At 40.1% G+C, this 26,542-nt stretch overlaps 1 protein-coding gene across 1 annotated transcript in view; it reads right to left on the bottom strand.

The window, feature by feature from the left end:
- MSH3 (mutS homolog 3) overlaps window positions 1–26,542 on the bottom strand; it is a 152,225-nt gene that overhangs the window by 67,408 nt on the left and 58,275 nt on the right. Inside the window, exons 10-14 of the mRNA XM_018565205.1 lie at window positions 24,867–24,887; window positions 19,975–20,095; window positions 16,514–16,598; window positions 12,357–12,466; window positions 5,691–5,823 (exon numbers count right to left, since the gene is read on the bottom strand). Of these exons, the coding sequence (XP_018420707.1) occupies window positions 5,691–5,823; window positions 12,357–12,466; window positions 16,514–16,598; window positions 19,975–20,095; window positions 24,867–24,887 (470 nt within the window). The remainder of the gene's footprint in view (window positions 1–5,690; window positions 5,824–12,356; window positions 12,467–16,513; window positions 16,599–19,974; window positions 20,096–24,866; window positions 24,888–26,542) is intronic.

Raw genomic sequence — 26,542 nt, forward strand, 5'->3', positions numbered from 1 at the left:
GGCGTGGGGGCGGGAGCTGCGGCTGGCGTGTGGGCGGGGCAGGAGCTGCGGCCGGCTGGCGTGTGGGCTGGAGCTGCGGCAGGCTGGCGTGTGGGCGGGAGCTGCGGCCGGACTTTACATTTAAAATTCAGTTTATGTGCAGCTACCCCGAAAGTTAGACCTAGCGGATTTCTGTAATATAAGACCTACCACCGAACTAGGTCTTATTTTCGGGGTAGGTCTTATATTACAGAAATCCCTGAAGATAGTGCTAGGTCTTACTTTCGGAGTAGGTCTTACTTTCGGGGAAACACGGTATATGAGATAGACTCATTACAAGCAAAGCAAGATAGTTCAAGCCGTGATTTGTCATAATTGTGATGATTATGGCTTACAGCTCATGAAAACCCACAATCCACAATCTCAGAAAATGTTTGGCAGTGTGGGCAGGTGTCAAGTCCTGGTGGAAAATGAAGTCAGCATCCCCATAGAGCTCGTCTGCGAAAGAAAGCATGAAGTGCTCCAAAATCTCCTGGTAGACGGCTAAGTTGCATTAGTAAAATAAATGAACTTTTGCACGATATTCTAATTTTTCGAGTTTCACCTGTACACAACCTTTATCCACATTTGCTAGATCCCCAAAGCAGTCTTTAGCTTACACTGAACCTGTGCATCCACATTTTCCAAAATTTAAATAGGTAAACAGTTTTAATCTAAGCATACTAGATACTGAGTTTCTGGCAAAATGGGTTAAAGCGGACCTTTACACTCAAAAATAAAATTCTACCAATGCATCCATCTATGTATGATGATTAATAAAAACATAGACAGATCAGGTGTAAAATGTTGTGACTTTGAAATACTTACACTTGCAGAGCATTCCCTTCCTGCTTTGATGGTGCAAATGACTTCAGTTTTCCAAAGAAATGCACACTGGGATTGCCTTGTCATCAGGAGAGCATTGCTGGGAAATCTCATCAGTAATCTCAGGGAAAGGCATTTTCCTCCCCTGAGATGATGTGCATGGTCACATGTCTAGTCACATGTGCCAGAAATCCAGGAGAGCTAGTAATCTGCCCTTAGTAAACATGGCCACTGCCAGAAGACTGGGGAATAAAATAGAAATAAGGTATGCAAAGAATACAAAGCTGGCAATTATCTAGAAGTATGTGTTTGTAGATTGTCATTACTAAACATTTCTAAAGGTGTGTTTGTTGTTATTTTAAAGATATGGGAAAAGGTCCGCTTTAAGAAATAACACACATGCCACAAGTTTTACCATTGTATGATGTAAAAATAAAATGTGGTAACCAATATAAAACTCCAATTGACAATATTTTTTTTACATAAAGTATTTTCTACATAGACCATGGTATAATCTTTGCCATTTAAAGTGCATACAAGAACAAACAATTAATAAATACAAATCAGTACTTATCTGCAATATATACATGTTTCCCTATGTTTTACCCTTTAAAAATCTTGCAAGTACAGATGAATACCCACTGAACTGCTACAAATGGGGTGTGCTCCTAACTTCCCATGTGGCCTAAGCCTTTTCTAAATCTAAGGATCTTTTCACACACTGCATGTAGGGAAAGGGCTCTTTATTTGATGCAATTACTGGGTCATAACTACGCCAATAGGAAATGATCTCCAAGAAGCTGCCCCTGCAAGACTGTGATTATGTCACAGGGAATAATAATAGCCGTTTCTCACTACAGAAACAAGCTAAAATAAAAAAAAAATATATAGCCCAGAGGGGGAAAGAGGTTTGGAGGGAAATTTGGGTTATGTCGATATAAACCTTTTAAGAGGGGAGCCCCTGCTCAGTTATAGACCTGATTCAGTATGGTTGTCCGACTCCCTGTTGTAATGGCTTCTACTATTTTAAATGAGAATTTCACCAAGAACATTTTATATGTAGAAGGAAAGATTAGACCCTGACAGGCCTTTATTGCTATCGCTGACCTTTGGATCATGTATGCATATAAGAAAAATGAAAGCCTTTATCTGCAAATTTGTTTTAATTCAGTAGTTCAAATAATGAACTTAATAAGGCCATTATGGCAGCCAGGAGCCATGTTTCTTTAAAAGCCTTAAATGCTATTTAAACTAAATTACCAGCCCTTAGATATGTTGGCTGCATTTGTTTTATTTTTCAGGCTCTTTTCTCTCTATTTGTTCTAGGTAATCTTGCAAATAACACATTTCCTGTCCCTGACTGGCTAAGTGCAGTACACAGCTGTGTCTATATAGGGAGCTTCAAAAACAGGATGTCTTGCTGCACTCCTAACCAGAGTAACCCAAAGCTGGGTGGGTGCTTGTAGTGACCACGGAAGGCACCGTGTGAATCACAGAATAAAGGAATAATGTCACCAGCACACCAGTTTTTGTTAGTCAATGATCCATTTTAATGGCACATTGCCATCCAATACACAATGTGTATTGGATGGCAATGTGCCATTAAAATGGATCATTGACTAACAAAAACTGGTGTGCTGGTGACATTATTCCTTTATTCTATATAGGGAGCTATCCCCCAAAGTGGAATTCAAACACATCTGCCTTTGTTCATCTCCCTTTTATAGGGGATGGGGAGATAATTAGCTTACAGAAGGAAGATAATACTTCCAGTTAAGCTCACAAGTTACAAGGACACTGGTATTTTCTGTACTTGCTGATAATGTTCTTGGTCTGAAAAAATAAAACCAATGTAGACACCACATCTAAGGACTAGTAAGCAGCAAAATATTATATTTATTGGGTTTAGTTAACCTTTAATCACATAAAGTAAACCTGTACTACCACCCATATTCCATCACTCCAGCTACTTTCTAAGGAAGAAAATGGACATAGTGATGCTACAGGCAGCCAAGAAATGTACTGTTCCTAAGCTAAACAATATTCATTGAGCAGTCAAATTAAGACAAAACTGCTTTATCCTAATGTGGGTATAAATACATCACTTGGGTGAGGTATGGCGGTATCTAGGGACTAATGCATATTAGAGCTGTTAAAAGCAGGAGTAAGGTCTGCATTTTGCTGTATGGACACTTTCCATGATGTGTAAGTCAACATAGCATTTCAAAAGATATCCATGACTGATGTAGATGTGGATTTGTTTTCAGTTATTTCTCTGTCCTTTGCTATCCTGGACCAGTCATATAATTCTCTTAAAGCCACACTCTGGCTGAAATGGGAATGTACAAACCACCCCTAAACAGAAAACTGTGCATCTATTGTTATCTCCTACGCTGTCTGCCTTTAAACGATCCTTAAAAACTTATCTCTTCAGGGAAGCCAAACCCAACTCAACATAACTGCCCTTTTATGTCTTACACTAACTCAATCTAAACAATTCTTACCTTTTGTATCACTTGCTCCTCCTACGAGATTGTAAGCTCTCACAAGCAGGCCTTCCTAACCCTATTGTACTGAAATTGTATTGTAACTGTACTGTCTCCTCCATTTTGTAAAGCGCTGCGCAAACTGTTGGCGCTATATAAATCCTGTATATTAATATTATTAATCTATTGTCAATACGTCATGGTCCTTTTTTCTAATTAGGCTAACATATAGTGATTCAGACATGTCTGCACGTCAGTTAACTTTTGAGTACCTGCATAATATGTAATGTGATGTGAAATAGTACCTTATTAACGTTTGTGTTAGTACCAATTACTAAATCATAAAGGAATACAAATATAAATCCTACCTAATCAGTTCTCTTGCTTGATATGCTCCTTACGGCATTATTTTTGATTGGTTGCTACAGATTGCACTTGGCAATATATTATTGACTGCGCCCATCAGAAAAGACACAATACATACACACTGATGAAGTGATGACACCACTGGCATCAATTATCAGGAACTAATTTTCTGCATTCATATATTTATGTCCTTTCTGAATGACCAGTACTGTATATAGCGGCCATTAGCAAACCAAGAGAATACATTTACTATCTTTTTCTGCTGAAACCCCTGAAATAAAATGTATAAAGTAAAAGTATAAAGTACTACTGGTGAAAGTGGATCTGAACACAGGGGTATCAAATCACATCAGGAATGTGTGGAAACTGATGGAGCATGGCTTCATTCTGACTGTGCTGAACTCCTCACTGTCAGTGGAGTCTCGGTGCAGCATCCATGCACCGCACTTCTATTAAGAGCTTCATACATCAACTCTCCGAGCTACAACTGTGTCTGAGATTTATTCTGCAATAAATTACTTGAACTCAACTGTGGCCTTATAAAAGTAAAGTGAGAAATTTAGCCATTGGCTTACAATTACTTTTTTTTAGCTATATACACGGCTGTGATTGGATTATTGTATTGCACATACAATTATTACACAGACATACACGTATCGCCTTTATACTGGCCAGTGAGGTCACTCCATTTGGCAGCCAACAAAAAGATGTGGGTGAAAGAGGCAAGGCAATTATCAACCAGCAAACCATGTGCTAAGAATTTGCATAACCGGGCTTCTGGGTTTTGGGGTCCTTTAAAGAAAGCCAGAATCTGTGTTTGAGGTGGCCTGTTAGAACTGGGATCACCTTGCAAGTTAAGGTAAGCCAACAGGATAAAAAGATTGTTACATAAATAGGGGCAGCCATACTTTAGGTTACCTTCTGAGAACTCTATAGGACAAGCAACACAATGTACAGCTCAAACTATAAACTCACAGAAATGCCATCATGTACATGCAGTGCAGCACTGGATTTAACATCCCTTCTGAACAAAATGTAAGCAGATATCAGATAGGTGTTTACCCTAAAGCAATCTAACCAAGCTAATAACTAGACTGTGTATGGACACTAATGTCCAAAATCTAACCATTAAGATATAATGAGGGCACAAACACAGAAAGTACCCATAATATTTGTACCGCTATACCGGATTCCACCTGTAAGGGGTGCTGCTCATGAAATGTAATCATATCTTATGTAATCCTATCTCATGGTGACAGTCAGGTATAATAGGAGATATATGTCAAAGAGGGACCCACAATGGCTCACAACTGGAGTTCCTCCTCAAACAACAGAAAGATAGCAAAATAATATGCATTAAAAGCGTGGTACCGACTGATATGAAATTTAAGATGTTTATCTAGAATACGTATCTTTATAGACCTAACAAAAAGGACTGCAAAATGTAATCTTTTATTGGGCAAAAATGGTTGCTGGAGTTCCTCTTTTAAAAAGGGACACTGCAATGAAAACATTTTTTTGTAATCTTTAATAATTTGAAGAAAGGTTAAAACCTCTATTTTGCTGTTTATTTTCCTGTTGGAGAGGTTTCCCTCACTTCATGTGGTTGTCAGGAAATGTTGTGAAGGAAAACCTCCACAACAGAACCATAGACAAGATTAAAAGCCTGACAAACTCTTCCACTCAATCTAAAACTAAAATATTTTTTGCCTGGAGTTTCACTTTAAGCCCAGAAAAACTAAGCTATAACTCAGCTTTTAGCAAAATATAAGTATTAGAAGAGCAAACCACAAGTGACTGGTTGTAATATAATAATATTTACTAAATGAAATCTTACACCATGAAATCCCCATTAAACTCTCCATGTTCTCTTCATTTAAAAATGAAGACAAGTCAGTTTACCGTCATTTTGGTAAGAATATCCTTAAAGCCCTGACTTTACATACAGGGCTTCACTACTGAGGAGTAACGGGTCTACAAAACAACCCAACATACCTTTTTGTGATAAATACTACAAATCCCTCTATCCAGATCAGGCAACTTGATGAGGTGGCTATGGATCTGGCTAAAAACACTGCTGTCTGAAGAGAGAATTTCTGACACAGCATCAAGCCGCATATTGATTTCACTGGGGAGAAAAGATTAAAAAAAAAGATCATAGGAAATTTCAGTTAAAGAGGAAACCATATCTACAAAATAACAACAAAGGCACCTTTAGAAATGTTTAGTAATGACAAACTACAAACACATACTGATAGATAATTGCAGGCTTTGTATTCTTTGCATACCTTATTTCTCTTTTCTTTCCCAGTCTTCTGACAGTGGCCATTTTAACTAAGGGCAGGTTACCATATCTCCCTTTACTTCCTGGAACTCTGGCACATGTGACTAGGACATGTGACCATGCACAACGTCTCAGGGGAGGAAAATGCCTTTCCCTGAGATCTCATGAGATTACAGATGATATTTCCCAGCAAAGCTCTCCTGATATAACCTTACCAGGATGCAATGTTTGGGCACATTACATCATTTGTGCCAAAAGGGACCAGGAAGTGGGGAAAAACAAATTGTAAGTAAAATAAAAATATGTTTGTTTCGCTAATAAATGTAAGATGATTTCATATCAGCATGTATGCTGTATGCTAATGTGTTTTTTAGTCAAAGGGGTAAAAGTCCACTTTAAACTTTAATCAGGCACACAATTCCAAATGATACACAAGTAACAACTACATCATGCCTCCTCTTGTCTAATCTGAACATTTGTACAATGATAAAGTAGGTTATACTATAATATATATATTTGGTAAGATTTTATTCTGCTCCTAAATACAGCAAGGAATATAATGATAACAATATACGCATAAACCTAGGACCAAAGATGATGGCTCTACTTCAAAAATGTTATATTTTACATAAACCCAGATCATAACACCATGGTGGCTAAGTGAATGGCACTCTGTCTCCTTTGGGTCAAACCCCACAGAAGGCATCATCTGCATGCAGCACAAATGATCTCCCAATGTTTGCATGGGTCATCACAAATCACCAAAATGTTGTCCTTACAACAAATAAAAACAATTTGTGCATATTAACCTTTTCGTATCTAAGCAAAATGAAATCCTTTGTGGTCAGACAAATGTTGGTTTTCCTATGCAACATATTACTCAGCAATGTTTCAGTCATATCCCCCTTTCCCTTATTTCCTCAAGACTGTACATAGTAAGTTCAGCAGTCCCTCACAATACATTTTATTCCTCAGACTTTTTACTATTATTGTTGACTGTCTTACCATCTATCATATCAATATCTTTGGTAAGTAAGGTCTCCAGAACTGGACACGGTATTCTAAATAAGTTATAACTAAAAATCTATGTAGGGGAACCAGGACCTCCTTCCTCCTACTGGTAATCCCCCTAATAATACTCCCCAGAATTCTATTTGCTTTCCCTGGCCACACTGTTTGCTCATTTTGCAATCATCTGAAATTAGCAGCCTGAAATCCTTTCCCTCTGTATTTCTGACCAACGCTGTATTTCATCTAGCTATTTAGCCGTTTGCCTAGATCTCAGCTTTACAAATTGATATAATGTATATAATCGCAACACATTATGGATTTTCAGAGCAAACCTGAAGTCACATTATTATGTGCAAAGCACCATTGGTTTATTCCTTCAGTTGCTTCCAAGTATTAACATGCAATTTCAGATTCTGTATTCAGCATACATAGAGCCAGGCATGCATTGGTATCTAAATCTTGATCTAAACCTCTATGGATTAGAGCCTGGCCCCACCCCATGAGCCCCACTATTACCCAGTAAGATTATCCATCACAGTGATGGAGCAGTAGTGAGGCACAGATGGTGGCAAGGGCAAGGTCAAGCTCTCAACTACGGGAGCTGCTTAGAATTTGCATACCCAGGGGTGTGGACATTTAAAAAAACAAAAAACTACTTGTCCAAGAACTAAAGCGGGGGCCACATCTACTAGTCCCTCCTGACAATCTACTTGTCTTGATGCAAAAAAACAACAATTTTACCCATAACTATATTTAACTGTTATAAGAAGTACTTCACATTGTCTGACCAATGAGTGCTCGCAATTTGCGAGTGAAATGCAAAATCCATAGGGCAGGGCTCCGCTCGACAGCACTAGGGGGGGCTGATAGTAGTGATGGGCTCAGGCGTGTTCGCAGCTCCACGTGCCAAGCCTGCCAGGAAGCTGACAGCGCTGCAGTGCCAATCACAGGCATGGAGACATTTCCCGATCTCTGCAGCTGCGGACCGGGATAATGTCTCAGTACCTGTGATTGATTTTAGCACAACAGGCTATCTCTTTAGGTAGCCTGTCCTCCAATACTGAAGATAGAGCACAGCATTGCGTGCAATCTCCTGTGCAGCTTGGCTTGTGGCAGCTGAAACAGGAAGTGATTTGACTACTGTGCTACTGTCTGATCACACAGAGCAAATCGGAGAATGGACGTTCTCCGGTCTGCTCCCCGCTCTCCATCCTGAAGTAATTTTTCCTGGTCCCAGGTCCCCCAGAAGAGCGGGGGACCCCAAAAACCACAGCAGGGAAATCAGGGTTACATGCAGACTGCTAGAAGTGATCTGGGCAGCTGCTTGCCAGAGGCAGGGCTAAATGTAGTGAAAAAAAACCTGCCCGGTTCCCAGAAATGAATGATCCGGGTGTCGGGCGACTGGAATCGCACACCCCTGGATTTTGAGGTCCCAGGAACCTGAACAGCAAAGATGAACTGAGGTACAGGCACTTGAAGGCATTTTCAATAACACACAATTGGCACTTTCCCAAGGCTCAAGAAACCTTATGTTTACTTTGATTTTATTTAAAAAAAAAAAAAAAAATTCAATCTACAACCTGAAATGAGGTTAAAAAGTTCAAATGTTTCTTCGTTAGACTCATGGAAATGGTACTCAGTACAAAAGATGCACCGAAATTTTGACCGCTAAAACATTTTGGGCGAACATAATACTATGGGCAAAATACCAATAGTACCAAAATGGCTGAAACTATGGTGCATCACTAGCTTCTCTCCTCCCTGCTTGGCACCCCCGTCTGTGTTGGCACAAGCGGCAGGGATCGGAGGGGACACAGCCGATCCAGTTGCCGGCGCCCAGTGGGGAGGAAAGAAGCGGTCAGGATGCCAAGCAGGGTTGTGCGGGAGGAGAGCTTGGCCTCCTGTGACAGGTGGAGCAATCAAGATGGAGAGCGGAGTACAAACACTCAGCAATCAGTTCTGACCGCTGAAAGTTTGTAAATAGCTAGGCGACATAGTAAGGTATGTCCCCAGTTATGAATGAACAGGAAGTGCTCTACATCAAGTGTAAGTGCTCTTCCTGTTAATTCATGATTGTGGACATAATAACTGATTATAGTATAGAGACTAGAGAGACTTCCTGTTCATTTATAACAGGGGCTGCAGAAACAGAGATTTAGGACTATGTGTCCTCAAATTCTCTTTCTATTTTAAAAGGGAAATATATGGGGTCTATGATCACTTTCACCCAAGGACAGGAAATGTGTTATTGGCAGGATTACCAAGTCAAAATAAAGCGAATGCAGCCACCACATCTAAGGACAGGTGAGGTGCACTATATACATTTTGTTTGGGGATTATATACCCTTAAAGGTTAATTTTACAATACATTTCCAGAAAACAGGAGTTTTACTATACACCTACTAATACACGGGAAATCAATAACTGTAAAAGATTTATCAAGCCAATTTGCTCATTTTGGACAGGATGTTCTATTAACAGCTGCACCTTAGAAGTGAATATAATCTTTCACACCATGACACCAAGAGGACTGTGTTTCATTAACAGCTTTTGTTATAAGTTCTACAGCACAGACCTCATTTCTTCAAGTCAGAGCAAGGACAATGAAGTGAGTGTCTATTTAAAATCAAGACATTTAATGGTACAATATTTCACACTGCATCTTCATGAAATGTTTTCTACTCCATACTGACCAAACCGATTTCTGGCATTTCTCAAAAGCATAGATTTCCCACAAGACAATTTTTTTGTTTTGTTTGCAATATAATCTAACAAAATTAAACGTAGGGGGTTTATTCACTTAGCTGCCGAAGGCAGCCGAGTGAATAACGAAGCCAAAGTGAAGCGAGCCGAATGCTGTTCGTCTATTCACTTCAGCCTTGTAAGGCTGATTTCAGCCGTACATCGGCTAAAATCAGCCGTACATCGGCTGCCTTCAGTCAGCCGAACATGCTCTGCATGTTCAGCTCAGCCGAAGTGCACAAGGAGTTCGACTAAACCAAAGCTCTGACAGCTCACTCGCTGCCGTTCGCCCCTATCCTCATAGGGGCTGACGGCAGTAAGTGAAAAACGGCATTCGGCTCGGCTATTCTGCTGGGTACCTCCGAGGTAGCGAGCAGAATAGAAAACAAATTTTAAGAGAGAAAGGCAATTTCCTCCCCTGAGATGATGTACATGGTCGCATGTCCTATTCACATGTGCCAGAGTTCCAGGAAATAAAGGGAGATCTAGTAATCTGCCCTTAGTAAAAAAATGTCCACTGCCGGAGACTGGGGAAGAAAAGAGAAATAAGGTATGCAAAAAATAAAAAGCCGATAATTATCTATCAGTATGTGTTTGGTATTACTAAACATTAGTAAGGCCTTGTTCACACCAAGCGCGTTCCAGGTGCAGAGCAGAGCAGTTACAGACCGGAGCAAAACTGCGTCCAATGTATTACAATGGTATTTTTAGCTCCAGTTCACATTGCAGCGTTCAGTTCCAGAGCAGGTCAAAAAAACTGCAGCAGGCCCTATTTTACCTGCTCTGGAACGCATGCAAACGCATTAAAAACGCCTGGAACGCACTGAAAGCCCATTTTAAACTAGAAAAATTTAATTTTTTTTTTTTTAACCAAAAACGGCCTGGAACGCATCAAAAACCGCTGCACAACCCACTGCACTGCATGCGCAGAAACCTGAGCGGATCTGCTCTGCATTTGGTGTGAACAAGGCCTCAAAATGCCTTTTTTGTTATTTTAAAGATATGGGTAAAGTTATTCTTTAAGTTTGAACATCACCTTTGAAAAAAGTACAGTTTACAGATATTTACCTGTCAATGATTCATTTAACTTTTATGGAACAGCTTGAAAAATATCAAGAGCAATACACATAAAAAGTGATTGTGGAATCGATATTAAAAGAAAAATTTGAATACTCCTCACTGGAAAAGTTAATCTCCTCTATAATCATGCTCACATATGGTTCTCTTGAGTTGTATTAATCTGGAACAGAACTGCCTGTCTGGTGTCTATTCAATAATCCTCAGAAGGAAGACGTCATCAGACATGAACTGACCTATTTTCACCTCTTATCTACTTATCTGCATGCTGAACAAAGAGGAAAATTATGCATTCAAGGTGGCAGCATTCATGGGACACTCTATCAATCAATGAAGAACACCTGTTGGTGCCAATATGGGAAGCAGAAATTAAAGGTATCTTGCTGCTCTACTTACAGGATTTATGCAAATGGGTGCTTGCAGTGACCACCATGGCACCGTAAAAAATACTAGAAGATATAAAGAAAGTCACCAGCACACCAAGCTGTTGTGTTCAACAAATGTTCATTTTAATGACAACCAATGTCATTCAATAGCAAGTACTTTCGGGGCCTCGCAGGGTCCCTGTCATCAGGCTCAGAATGACATAATGTGCAACCAAGGTTGGTTGCACATTGTGTCATTCTGAGCCTGATGACAGGGCTTGCTATTGAATGACATTGGTTGTCATTAAAATGAACATTTGTTGAACACAAGAGCTTGGTGTGCTGGTGACATCCTTTATATCTTTAATATGGGAAGCAGAGCACAATAACGATCAAGATGGACAAATTAATAAGAATTCAGGGGTCAGTCAGCCCAAAGTGAAAGCCAGAAAGCAGTTTTAAAGACCCAGGGAACATGGTCTTCCAAGGGCTAGGATGTCAGGGACAATGTCTTTCATGTTCCAATGGAAAGAAGCCATCTTGTTTGCTATGACCTACCATCCTATCAGCACATATTCCTTAGTACATGCTTCAAAACACTTCATGGATGGCACATAATGATTAATGCTGATTTTAACAATTGTAAAACAAAGATGTATTTATTGTTTAAAGAAGAACTTGGCCCTTTCCCCCCTCCTTTTAGTTTTGGATAAAGTGGGGCGAGGTTATAACTGCCATTAGGCATAAACTTCTGTCTGCTTTTTTGTTGGAGGAATACCATTCACTTCCTGTCCAAGTGACATGTGACAAATACAGGCAGCAATAAAAAATTGTCAGAGCTTCTAGGCTTTCTCCAGTACATGAAAAACAACAAAAGAAATGGCTGGTGTTGCACTTATGGTCCTTTCCTACATGTTACAGGAAGTAACAGGTTTACAGACCCCCCAATAGGGCTGCACCCCAATATCTTCCCCATTAAACGTACCTTTAAATTGAGCAAACCTTTCACGGAACTTCACTGGCTAAAATTACAAAAGGCAGATGAGAAGGAGTGTTTTGTGGCGGTCATGTTGTAGAATCTAATATTGCTTAATGAGCTTTCCAAATATTAGATCAACAGCCTCTGCCTCATTTAGATACGGTTCTAAAATAGGCACATACAGTATATATATGAAAAACTACCTTGAATTCATCAGTGGTTGAACCACCCACTGCCTGAGCTTCCGTCTACCAAATGCAGTTTTGGTATGGTCCAACACCCAGATCAAGCTACCCTTTGTCTTCTGGTCAGTCTGAAATACAAAAGCAAGTAAAGCCAATTCTTAATAATAAAAGATCAAAACACTATATTATATTGCTGTTGAGAATTCATCATTAAGTTTACCTGACAGTCATTTCTACCATGAATGTTTCATATTTCATACAGAAATTCCCAGTTGTAACCACCTATACTTCCAATCAGTTTTGCTAAAAGAAAATCATCTATATGATAAGCCACTTGGACAATATATTATTTCAGTGGAGGTTTATTGACAGAGCAGTATTTACAGACTTGCAATGATATAGAAAGTAAAGTGCAATCGCTGTACTACATATCTAGACAGGAAGCACTGCATCAACATGCAGCTAACCATCAGAATTTTAAATGTTGATAATACAGCACACACACACACTATATATATATATCATATTTATATATATTTTATAAACACATACATAAGTACATACGCAATAAAGACCTTTGGAGTGCCTTCGAAGAGAACCTTTGTTCTCGAAAAACATTACAAGGCAACAATCTGACTGCAATGCAGGCATGATCAGATTCCTGCATATACCACTGTACAGCACTTTAGATGCCTAATTGTGACACGCAAATCTTGAGGGCTGCTTAACCCCTCCTGCAACATCCAACAGGTTGTTCAAGGTAATGGACAGCCCCTGAATTTGCTGAGAAAATGTATATGTGCATTGCAAAGCACCCTAGGTCTTAAAGATCCACCAGTGCTGGAGATGTTGCACCAAATGGCACCTGAATAGCAGTCAGGCTGCCCATTTTCAAAAGATTTTTTTCAAAGAGGAAAGGTTTTATTAAATGTATCAATTAATAGATGCAACAGCATAGTGCAATTCAGTTTACTGTAATCAGATATGTTGAAGGTTGAATCCTGACTGGGTGGTCTGTGTTACTGCAATTTCCATATCATAAATGCCCTTTGCACCACTTTAATTAATTCGGTTTATCAAGAAAACTAAACAAGCTATAGAAGTTGAGAACTAAACAATCTACATACACACAGGCTGCCAAGTATATATCCGCCCTCACCTCATAGAAGCAATAAACTCTTCTATCCAATGGCATGCTGGACTCGGGTCATCATAGACAAATTTTACAGTTACTGCATATATGATGAAGCACAAACAGCACTGTTGGCATACCTGAGGTACTGCATGCCCTATTGTGGGTGCCTCAAAGAAAACCATTGGCAAACGTTTCCCAAGGTAAAGCGGCAGTGGAAACAATGCTTTCACACAGAGGTGATTCGGTGTATGTGACAGGTGAATGCTGTGGTCAGACGGCATACGCTTGTAATTTGAAACAACTGGTAACAATGCATGACAACATTTTTAGCCCTATTTTTAACAAGTTTTACAGATGAGATGTTGCTGATGTTGATTTTCTGTGCAATTATGTCTGAAATTTTGATCCAGAAATGTTTGCAATTATAAAGTTTTAAAATAGGGATGCTCAGATACCAGTGCGGATACTTGTACGAGAACTACCAGGGTCACAGCAGTTGTAGCTGGGACCTGGCTCTGGCGCTCCACCACTGTCCTGAAATCATTAGTCTGTATTGTTTAAGAAAAACGGTCACGACACAAAAAAAAAAAAAAAGTATCAGTACTTGTATCTGTGAGCAAAAGTATCAGTACTTGGTCTGGAAAAAATGGTATTGGTGCGTCCCTAATCAGTGGCGTCACAAGGGGGGTGCGCCCGCACCCGGGTGACACCATTGGAGGGATGTCACACCCTCTGGAAAGCCTGACAGTTGCAGGAGAGAGGAGGGGACCCGGCGAACGTCCACTCCACTCTCTGGCGGCGGCCGGTATCACAAAGATGGCTAAGCATGCACGATGACGTCACAGTGGGGTGTCACCCGGTTTCTGCTCCGCGTAACACCCGGGCCTCGGAACGCCCCTGCCCCTAATATGTATAAAACAAAATCATACATTAAAACAGGGAAGCACAAATCCCAGGAGCCCCGTATGCTCCTTACAAGTGACAGCTGCCTCCTAACGTTTTCTATAGAGTTTTTCTCTAGTCTAGTCTTGGAGCTGGAAAAGTATCTGTACTTGTACTTGTACCGAGTACGGTACTTGGTATTTGAACATCCCTAATTTAAAACAAGCCAAATGTGAGACAAATTTTCCTGAGAGGGTACAGCAATACACCAGCACACATGCAAGAGTAAAAATGAAATATCAGATAACCATCCATAACGCACCAATACGATCTGCAGATGGTCTATTTCAGGTGTAGGCAACCATGACATTCCAGCTAAGCTGATACTACAAATCCCATCATGCCTCTGGGAGTCATGCCTGCAGCTGTCAGATTTTTGCAATGCCTCATGGGACTTGTAGTTCCACAACAGCTGGAGTGCCGAGGTTGCCTAGCTCTGATCTATTTAAACAGCAGCAAAAAAATATGAAAATGTTACGCAAAGCAAGCAGGGAACCCATGTTCCATTTTCTTTCCGGTGCTATAAGTAAAGGTGCTTCTGCTTCAGTTTTTATATACCTGCATCTATAGTCGTTGTTCGAAATGAAGAGCAGAATTCACACCCGACTTCCCTGCTAACCAAGTCTTTGCTAGAAGGATACAGTTTAATATCCGTGAGAGAATGCTATAACCTCACACACGCCGACAAGGTTTTCATAATGAAGATAAGCCGACAACAGAGCTGTCTAAGGCGGCCTTGAACACAGTACTGACACAGATGCATCAGTTGCTTAGCAAAAGGAACATTTTGATGAAATCTGCATCCTCTTGAATCAAGGTGTAATTTAGGAAGCTTAGAAAGTAACTAGCAAACCAAATGAACATGTTTACAGCAAAATCAAGACACTTTAATACAGAAGATACTAAGTTATTCAAAAGGGACTCGGATATTCACAATGCGGAGAAAAAAACACTCCACTGTTAATCATTTAGTATATCACATGCTACAAAAAAACAATTGCGCTCAAAAGTCTGCACACCCTGGCAAAAATCGTGACATTTTGGTATTATATTGAAAATATGACTGATACTGCCAAAAAACTGTCTTTTATATAAGGATAGTGATCATATGAAGCCATTTATTATTATATAGTTGTTTGGCTCCTTTTTAAATTATAATGATAACAGAAATCGCCAAAATGGCCCTGATCAAAAGTTTACATACCCTGGAATGTTTGGCCTTGTTACAGACACACAAGGTGAGACACACAGGTTACAATGGCACATCTGTGGCTTTTTAAATTGCAATCCTATCTGCGTAGGAGTACGGACACCCGAACGGATGTGCAGCTCAGGTGAGCATACAGCCGCGTACTCCCATAGAGAAGAGCAGGCTGCTGCGTACAATCACACACAGCACCTCTGCTGCGTACAATCACACACAGCAACTGTCCTTTCCGGGAACGGCCCGATACGGCCGTGCACACCACAAGGATCTGTATGGGCCGACAGTTAGCTGTGTGAATAAGGCCTAAAAAAAGCACCCAAGAATACGCACAGCCCAGCCTCACTTGCCTACCTTTCTCCCACTTATATACCAGTCTTCATTTAGAGGGTGCCAAGCCCTTCTTACAGTTTCTTGATCTAGTGTAGGGGCTAAGACTACGCTTAAAGCTAGTTTTTCGGCTAGGATTACTAGTTCTGGGGAAATTATTTTGGAACATGTTGAAAAGTATGTCCAGCCAAAACTTTTTTCTTTGAGCATTGTTTAGATTAGGGAAGTATTAATAACCTCCGTCTAGATTCAGTTGCTATATGGCTGTCATTGCTGGCCCTAATGCTTTGTCTCTACTTTGTTTACTGCAGAGTTTACCCAAAATAAAAAGTGTTATTTTCTGTTCATTATCTCCCAATCATCCGACAACTAAAGGGGCAGCAAACCATTTACTAAATATGAACCTTGGTTGAGCAAATATATATATTTTAGAAAAGTAAGCACTAAGTGAATGTCAGTTCGCTCCATTTGCTCTAGAATGAACACAGCGAGTGCAAACCCAGTTCTGGTTGCTAGGCAACAGCTGAAAAAGAAGGAAATTAAAAGATGCGATCAGATACTTACTTGATTTTGTAAGATTTCCAGATTTCTTAGCGTTGTCCCATTGATATTCATGCACTCCACTGAATTGGACATTGGCACAAACTGACTGTAAAAGCAAAAAAAGCAAAATGAAAAAACATAAAACTAATTGTAGAAAAACACGGATCCTTGAATAGCCTTCGGGGGTCATTTAATACTCATTGCATAATTTCATAGTCTATGTGTTTACCAAAACCATAGAAATCTATCTGCAGTGTTGGTTCACTGTGATCACACAGCAAAGCCTATTTTCCTTATCCTCTACGCATCCATGGGACTTTATATACATGTACTAGTTTGTTTTATTATACATTTTTAATTTGATACCATGAAATGCTAAAAAACACAATACACCAAAACTCACTCCTATGATGGACTACAATCTCAATACAAATTAGTAAACTAAACATGAGATTGTAGCCCAAAAAGGGAGTGAGCTTGGAGCTGTGGCTACTTTACAACACACACAGGGACCATGGGGAACAAAAGTAGTCACCCTCCAGAAGGAAGGACAGTGTCAGCACCAATTCAGAGATGATTTGAGGATCTACAGCCGAGTGATACACAGATAAGATACAGGTTTTTTTGATCGTGAAGGTACTAGAATGCGTTTGTAAGATTTAACTCCTGAACTTTAAATGTCACTGTCACTTTAAATATTATAATGGTTTGTGTGACAATTACAGTATATTGAAATACTGGATGAATCTTGACAAGCTCTTAGAATGAAATGGCCCGCTCCAAAAATCTAGATATGCGACACACTGTATTAGTTTTTGGAAAATCAATATAACACTTGATTTTTTTCTTTTTTAGTGTGTGTATCTAAAGCCAAAACCAAAAATTCTATATATTGCAGCTGACCAGGCCTTAAATGCAGTGGCTGAATTCATTTCCCCCCCTTTATTTGCACCTGGTAATCCTGTGAATGGCATGCCTTCTTGTCCCTAGGTGGCTACATTCACTTCACTGCATCTATGGAGGGAACCATAGTTGCCACCCAGGCAGGGCTATTATTAGTCACGTGAAAAAGTAAATACACCACATGGAAGCTGCTGACACTTTCAACATATCTGAACAGGCAAACTAGATCTTCAAACTCTGACATAGACATTGATTTTTTGTTTAAACCACTCCTCCATGCAAAATTCCGTTGCAAGATGTCTGCATGTTTCACTGTAAATCCACCAAAACATTTTAATGGGATCCAAAACGGGACTTTGTCTACTGCAGGCCATAACCCTCTATTTGATGTTTTTGTGCCATTCCTCAGTGGATTTGCTAGTGTGCTTCAGATAAATATCTTGTTGAAAGATCCATTTCCTGTTAAACTTCAAAATTAAAAAAACAAAACACTTTTATATGATGCAGAATTCAAAGATTACTCAATGACTGCAAGCTGCCCAGGCCCTAAAACAGCAAAGTAACCCTCAAAACCATTAAAGAATCCGTTAAGGTGTGCATCATGACGCATATTAACCCGCATCACGGTAACCTGTCAGAGTGTGTTGATGTGCGCAGTGAGTTGCAACATTCAATACAGAGAGCAATGCAACTCGTGGTGCAAATGCAAAACAATGCAGGTTGATGCGCGTTGACAAAGGTTTTGATGATGTTCTAATGATTTTAATAAGAACGACACGAGGGATAACATATAAGTGTGAATAGACCCTTAGAATGACGGCCCATTTACACCTATCAGTTGCAATGATGCAACACATCACAGACATGTCAGCAATGTTGCAGCACCATTCACTTTCAATGGCACCCCAACGCACTAAGTTAATGCACTACTGTGTGCTGGGGTGCGAGGCTTTAAAAAAAAATAGTGCATATCTATGCTTAGCACTATGTGCATTAACTCCTGCGAGTTAACACATCACAACGGACCGTCAAGGAGCTCAGAAGATGAACTCTGACTCTCAAACTGAAGAGTCAAAGCTGAAGTCCACCTGTGCCCAGGCTATGCAGAGTAAAGCATTGTATTTGAAAGTACATATTCTTCACAAGCAGCAAATGAGCTTTAAAACCAGCCATCCCTGATCACTAGCTGCATGTATCATGAAGCAATTCATCCTGGGAGATCACAGCAACTAGGGAATTTATCTTTAAAGGTCATTTTGAAGATGAATTTCTCCACAACGACTTCAGTTACAGAGGCAAATTGAAGCTTGTGCTTTTTCGGTTTGTTCAGAATATGTGCATACTTTAACGTGTATAGTCTACACACAGGTTCACTTTAAAAATATTTGCAAGCCCTAACAGTAATCATCGCTTATTTGCCACCTTTTGGTCTGTTAATTTTACCACTGAAAATGTTTTGTTATATCTGCAACAGATTACCTGTTGACCTTGTCAGAAACCAAGTTCTGCCTTGCACACTCTCTTTGTTATCTCAAGCAGTCTTATCAGCCCTGGTTACCTCTGCGTGCTACAGAACATACCCCCTTTGTTATAAGATAAGGCGAGCGGGAGGTGTTCTGTAGTTTTAACACACTTCCTGACCTAGAGTTACAGTGCTGCTTCTCCATAGATACAGTACAATGAGTGAACACTCTCACCCTAGCACAGGAAGTGTGTTACCGGCAGGATTAGCAGGTTAAATCCTGAAGAAAAAAAACAAACTAATGCAACGATCACAGCTAAGGAATGGTAATCTGCACAACTAAGACTGGAATGTTTACTTTTTTGTTCTTGGATCTAGATACACTTGCACTAGAAATTCCTCTTGGCACCTTAATTCCAGTAATGGACTTACTGTGCAGTGCCAATGCACTTGGCACAATTGTCACTTATGGCTTCAGGAATGCATTGTTAAAGGAGAAATATGAGCTGAGTGAAAATCACTCATCCTCATAGTTCAAACCGATGGGTGACAATGAAACTGTCACAAGTCGGCTCAATAGATCGGGAAGTGAGCGAGCACATATCGTCGCTCACTCACTCACTTCTCGATCATCTCCCTGCAGAGAGCCGTGACGGTCAGTTACGGTTCCCTGCAGGGATCCCCTCCCCGCTCTGAACCTCCAGCGGTGACTGGAGGAACAGATGGGGAGGGGACGGGCACAGCTGGCTCTACCTCTAGATAGGCAGAGCCAGCTGTCACTCACGCAGCTGGGTTGATCTCGACAGTAATGTCGGGATCCGTCCCTGCTGTGACGGTCTCAGTATACCGCGAGCTGTAGCTCGCGATATACTGTGCTTTGGGTCATGGGAGGACGCTAGTTTATGTCCTCCCGTGACCCTAAAGAGAACTATGGGGGAAAACACTTCCCTTATAGTTCTCTATTAAGGGAAATCACTGGACCTGATGGAAAATGCCAAAATAATGGCAGTATCAATTGCAACACTGCAGATTGAAACATTTCGTACCAGGATGCCATAATACACCACTCTTCAACAAACACTACATTTCCATTACAAAAAGCAAAAACTATACTTACTTTGGGTTATGTAGTATCTTTTCCAAATTAAATTCTTTAAGATATGTAATAAGTGCAGCTAAAGAACAAATCACGGTTCTATCCAGTCTCAGGATCCGAGATATCCTTTCAGAACTCGCACCTTGGAATAAAAAAAGATTAAAAAAATTCTTAGAAAACGTTTTTGTTGAGTCTTTTCAAAATAATCTCTTATCAGGGACAAAGATGATTGTCACACATGTGATGGTTCAAATCCCACTATTGGCTTGTTCTATAAGGGGATGTTTGTTCTTGCTTTTCAGGGACAGCATTTGCACATTCTTCTCCATGGTTCTTAGTTAAAGAGGAACTTTACCCATAGCTTTGAGATGGCAACAAACACGCCTTTGGAAATACTTACAGGGTTATTCACAAAAGGGTGAATGGTTTGGAGAAAGCAGAAGAAGTGAACAATCTAGGCCAAAATAGCGGATTTGTAAACATTTTTCCATTCAGCTCACTTTCCAGTTCAGCTTTGTTGTCCTAGATTGTTCCCTTCTCCTGCCTTCTCCAAACTCTTCACCCTTTTCTGAATAATCTCCTTAGTAATGACAATCTACAAACACATAGTTCTAGAAAATTGCCAGCTTTTTATTCTTTGCATACCTTATTTTTCTTTTCCTCCCCATTCTTCGCACAGGGCAGATTACTAGATCTCCCTTTACTTCCTGGAACTCTGGCACATGTGACTAGGACATGTGACCATGTACATCATCTCAGGGGAGGAAAATACTTTCTCTGAGATCTCAGACAAGATTTCCCAGCAATGCCGTGCTCATGTAACCTTCCCAGGATGCATCTCTTGGGCATATTACATAATTAATGCCCAAGAGGACTAGGGTATGGAAAAACAATGATTGTAAGTAAAAGAAACATATGTTTGTTTAGTGCATTTCACTCACCTCATAGTTCTAGCCGACAATGAGACTGTCACAGGTCGGCTCAGTAGATCGGGAGGTGAGTGAACACATACCGGCGTTCGCTCACCTCTCGATCCTGTCATGGCTCTCTGCCGTGACAGGGGAGGGGCTGGATTCCCCCCTCCCCGCCAGCGCTGACTGGCAGGTACAGCTGGCTCTGCCTCTAGATAGGCAGAGCCAGCTGTCAGTCACGCAGCTGGGCAGAGCCAGCTGTCAGTCACGCAGCTGGGCGGATCTAGACATAATTGTCGGGATCCGCTTCAGCTGCGGCATCTTAGTATACCGCGAGCAGCAGCTCGCGGTATACTGCGGCGTCTCAGTATACCGCGAGCTACAGCTCGCGGTATACTGAGCCTAGGGTGACGGGAGGACGCTAGTTTGTGTCCTCCTGTTACCCTAAGGAGAACTATGGGGAAAAGCCTTAACCCCATAGTTCTCCTTTAAGGATAAGATAATGAATACAGGGTTGCATAATTTGTGTATTTTATATCTGCTTCGGGTTCAGCTTTAACAGCAACATCCACCAAATGGAACAGAAGGCATAAAACGAAATGCTTATTTAGTGTCTCAGTGGTTTGATTTTCTGGCTGAAAATACAGCTTTGATGTACAGCAGCCGATTCAATCCCATTGTGAGTTTATTAGAAGTATGCTTTTGAACTTCTCTTTTCCAGTGTTACACCCTTATTTACCAGTCAAATGAATATAAACTGCACACTCTTCAATAATCCTGTAGTTTTTATATTCATTGACAGTCTCACAGACTTTTGTTATTTTAGAGAGGGGGAGTCCTTGTTTCAATAAAATCCTTACTAGCTGCCACCCGTCAACTCAATCACTAGCAAACTATGCATCGGAGTTCAAATCCCAGTATTATGCAGATGTTATCAGTCTTGAATTCATACAGCCTACCATAGTTTACAGCAAAATGCTACCAGCCACACTGCATAGGAACAGAAAGAAGGGACAATTATTTATTTGAAGTACATCTGAAGGCTTCTATATAACAGCCTAAATAGGTCTAAGCAGTGGGCATGGCTAGGCTTATCCAGCTGCTGACTGACAAGGTACAGGCTTGTGAATCAGCGGGTGTTGAGTGTCACATACATTTAGGATAAAAAACTCTGTTTTATTGTATACATATTAAAATTCCATAAGCGTAAAAAATGGTGGCCTCATATTGCCCCAACCACATTGTCCAAACAAGGACCCACAGAAAGGTAAAAAAACACCCGATACCTAATTAAAATATCATCATTTATTATAATCGGTATATATAATCCATTGTGTATGGGATAGTTTTGGGGTGTCCTTGACGTTCCCAAAGCGTTTCGCTCCCGTGGGCTTCCTCAGGGGGTGGGTCGGTTGACAAATTTGAGACACTGTTAAAAGCTAAAAAAAAAAGCAAAACAAACAAAATACATCAGCAAAAAGTAAATAATACTATGTCAAAGGTAACAAATGTGACCAAAATATGCGTTTACGCCTCGGGTATTAGAGGTTAGGTACGCAGAGAAGGAGCAGCAACGCACACACCACGACCCAAAAGTGGTGGGGAGACCACAGGAGGGAAAGGAGACAATACTTCCAACTCCACTGGAATGAACTGTAGTAATAGAAAAAACACCTACTCCAGTCTTCTGACTCACAACTCGTTTATTAAGAACGGGGCAGCTGGACACCAAAGTATACATACTTACTATATGTTCTAGGTGGTGAAAGGGGGCCGAGTATTACTGCCAATATATCGGAATCTATCAAAGGCATCAGAGCCATTTGTGACAGGTAGGTTGCCCAACAGCGAAGGTTTTGTTAGAGAAGTTTGCAGAGGATGTTCCTTTTATTAGTCTGTTATATCGATTTGTAACTGACTCTGGAAATGGATACCTTGAATCCATTAACCCCTAAGTTACTGGAGTATTATCTAGCTCTATAGGCATTTGGGGGGATGCAGTATGTATGCCAGACACTTGGGCCACTGATGGTACGGATAAGTTATGTTGATCTGTCTGAATCTAGACTTGGTATGTGTAGAGTAGTTAGTGTCCTGGGATATTGGAGGTCATTGGCCATTTTTTTTCTTCCCTCTGTTGGTATAATCTGATACCTTGGGAGGTCATATTGCTTGGATTACTCGGTTTAGTATGTGTTGTGGTTTCTTTGATAGATTCCGATATATTGGCAGTAATACTCGGCCCCCTTTCACCACCTAGAGAATATAGTAAGTATGTATACTTTGGTGTCCAGCTACCCCCATTCTTAATAAAGGAGTTGTGAGTTAGATGACTGGAGTAGGTGTTTTTTTTCTATTACTACAGATCACTTCAATGGAGTTGGAAGTATTGTCTCCTTTCCCTCTTGTGGTCTCTTTGCCACTTTTGGGTCGTTGTGTGTGCGTTGCTGCTCCCTCTCTGCGTACCCAACATCCAGTACCCGAGGCGTAAGCACATATTTTGGTCAAATTTGTTACCTTTAACATAGTATTTACTTTTTGCTGATGTAGTTTGTTTGAATTTGTTTGTTTTGCTTTTTCTTTAGGTTTTAACAGTGTCTCAAGTTTGTCAACCCACCCACCCTTGAGGAATCCCGCACGGGCGAAACGCGTTGGTAACCTCACAGACACCACAAAACAATGCCATATACATTGGATTATATTTGATTATAATACGGAAAAGTTGATATTGTAATTAGGTATCAAGTGTTTTTATCTTTCGGTAACATTGGACAATGTGGTTGAGGCAATATTAGACTACCATTTTTTATGCTTATGGAATTTTAATATGTGTACAATAAAAGGGAGATAGTTTTTATCCTAAATGTATGCGTCTCATTTTTGTACCCTAAAAGCCCTACCATACTTTCTTTCAAATTGTTTCTTGTATAAGGGTGTGGCGCAGTATCATTGGGTGAAGTCCGCCTACTGTATTCATTCAATCAGCTGATGGTGACAACACTGTTCTGTTCAGGAGCAATGCAGCATCATCACTTTTTCACAGGAAGCTGCATGGGGTGGACCTCACTGCCAGGTTGGAGACTTTACAGAGGGACTAGGGGAAAATTGTGAATAAGATAAACCTACAGCCACCAACAAGTACCTGCAGCATATTATTCAATGGGAGGTCAAAGTTGTACTTTAAAAGGGACACATAGCAGATAAATGGAGACCACCATTACTGAACTCTGCTTTGAGAATTGTAGCTCCCTTGCTGTCAATTTTTATATTTTGAAGCCAAAGCTGTCTGAATCACTGACATTGAACAATTATAGAAACAAGTAGTTCTAGACTTTTTCTTTTTTTTTTTTATATTCTAGACTTTTTCTGACAATCATTTACAGCATGCTAGCTCCAGGGTGGTGACTAAAACCTACTGAAGTCAGACATAGCCAAGCATCTAGCATTTTCAGGAGGCCTGAAATGGTAGCCCGCATATATCTAATCACTATACGATGTCAGCAGCATAGAAGTTTTTTTATGATGTTTTGTTGGTTTGTTTTTTTGGTTTATCATCAAGCTGATGTACTTTACATGCATTTAAATTATCTTGAAACAACATATATTTCCTTTAAATAAAACCAAGCTAGGCATAAGTCTTCCAAAATGAGGACAGAGCATTATAGAACAGTAACAGATTTTTCTACTCAAAATTCAGTGGTGTAGATTAGTCACGGATCAAAATTTTCTCTCTAATAGCTTTCAGTGACTTACAGTACACCATGGCTCTATACATTCTACATAAATCCCGTTTTAATTATTTAAAAATAGAAATATTTTTAAGTTGCAAATGTTTAAAAAAAACTTCAACTCTGATATGAAACATTCAATGGTTCTCAAATAAAAACATATTATTTTAAGGCTTTTTATTATTTTTTGATATGTTGAAAACCTATATGAATAAAGTGGCCAAACATTTACCTCTTCAGTAAAGTAATTATTCGCCAGTCCTTGCCAGACAACAAGGTGATAAATGGCTTTCATCTTCCCATTCTGTTTTATGACAGCATCATAAATGTCATGTGTAAAGGCCAGTAACTCAAAGCAATCAAAAGCTATGGCTTAGTTAAAAGGAAATCTCAAACTATTTAGAATTCCAGTAAATACCTTAGAAAGAAGCAGAAAAACCCCAGTGCAAACAAATTCATGAGCAGCATCCACCATTCCAAATATACTACCAAAACTAGTATTCTTTCATTTCTTGGAAATTTGGGGTCAAACCATTTTAATAAATGGTGCTCCTGCTATTAAGATTCTTGTGCAGGAACTTTCTGTTATAGGGCGACAACACTTTGTCCCTGTATCCCATGGTGTTCCTGTGTTGCCACCCTGTTACACAGACTTCCTGTGCAGATCACGAGTGGTCATTTTACGCACATTCTGCAGGTATGGGTCACTGTTGTAAACTGCAGGAAACCCACAATGAGAAATGCTGTTGCTGTATGGTATGCATGTACACAGGCCATTAGACTGCTTATCGGGCTACAAATCAACGTGGTTCCTCATTATGTGATCACTATTGTGACAGACTCCCTGATATCCTGACTGGATATCTCCGTCTTAAGTCTGTTCCCTGGGTGCTGGAACCAGAAGCAAGTGAATATAGCATGGGCTAACCCCAAGAATCAGACAGCACTGACTTTGGAATGGAAACATGAACTGGTTTATTGAAGAAAGCACACATAGTTTATACCTCACAGAATCAGATAAGAGTTCAGTGTGTTACCTTGAACAATTCCCTCCCCTAGACAGCCGGGTGCCTGCATTAGGATTTCATAAGCACAGACACTCTTTGAACCTAATGAATGTCCTTAATTAGATGAGAGCTTGATCACATCAACCTAAACAATGACCACTCCAGACAGCCTGCTGCCTTCACAAAAATATGTTTAGCAGAGATGGTTCAAATTCAGTCAAATAGTAACTTGCTCTCTCTCTAGATAAAATATTAAACAGGAAAACACACACAGCAAACAAAGTTCTCCGGGGTAATAAATGACAGCCAATTATGGCTTTCACACATAGGCTAGTTCATTCCCAATATAAAACCTAGACATGCCACAGCAGTTTAAAGATCAGGCTTTTCTTTATTATCACCTACAGGGTTATTCACAAAAGGGTGAAGAGTTTGGAGAAGGCAGGAGAAATGAACAATTTAGCACAACATAGCTGAACTGGAAAGTGAGCTGAATTGGAGAATTTTTCAAAAACAGCTATTTTGGCCTAGATTGTTCACTTCTCCTGCCTTCTGCAAACCCTTCACCCTTTTGTGAATAAGCCTGCTAGTAATCCTGTGAATAACATTTCTTGTCCTATGCTGGCAACACTCACTCCACTAGAGTGAGCAATGGAGGAGCAATGTTGTCACCCTCTCTTGATTTAGACTACAAACATGTCCTCCACTGCTCATTATATGGGAATACAGAAGAATTCATAATTTACAGAAGATAGCTTGGAAGGAATATAAAATTGAGACTTCAGTTTAATTCAGAAGAAGGACAAAGGACAATTCAAAAAGATACTACATTTCTGTCAAGGTATTTTCTAAGAACAGGTAAGCTGCAGTATATTACATTTTGTTCTTGGGTTTGGATCCACTCCAACCAAGGCATATGGACATTGATAACACTGAAAATGCT

Source organism: Nanorana parkeri, unplaced genomic scaffold (assembly GCF_000935625.1).
Source record: "Nanorana parkeri isolate BGI_ZX_2015 unplaced genomic scaffold, ASM93562v1 scaffold822, whole genome shotgun sequence".
Taxonomy (NCBI): domain Eukaryota; kingdom Metazoa; phylum Chordata; class Amphibia; order Anura; family Dicroglossidae; genus Nanorana; species Nanorana parkeri.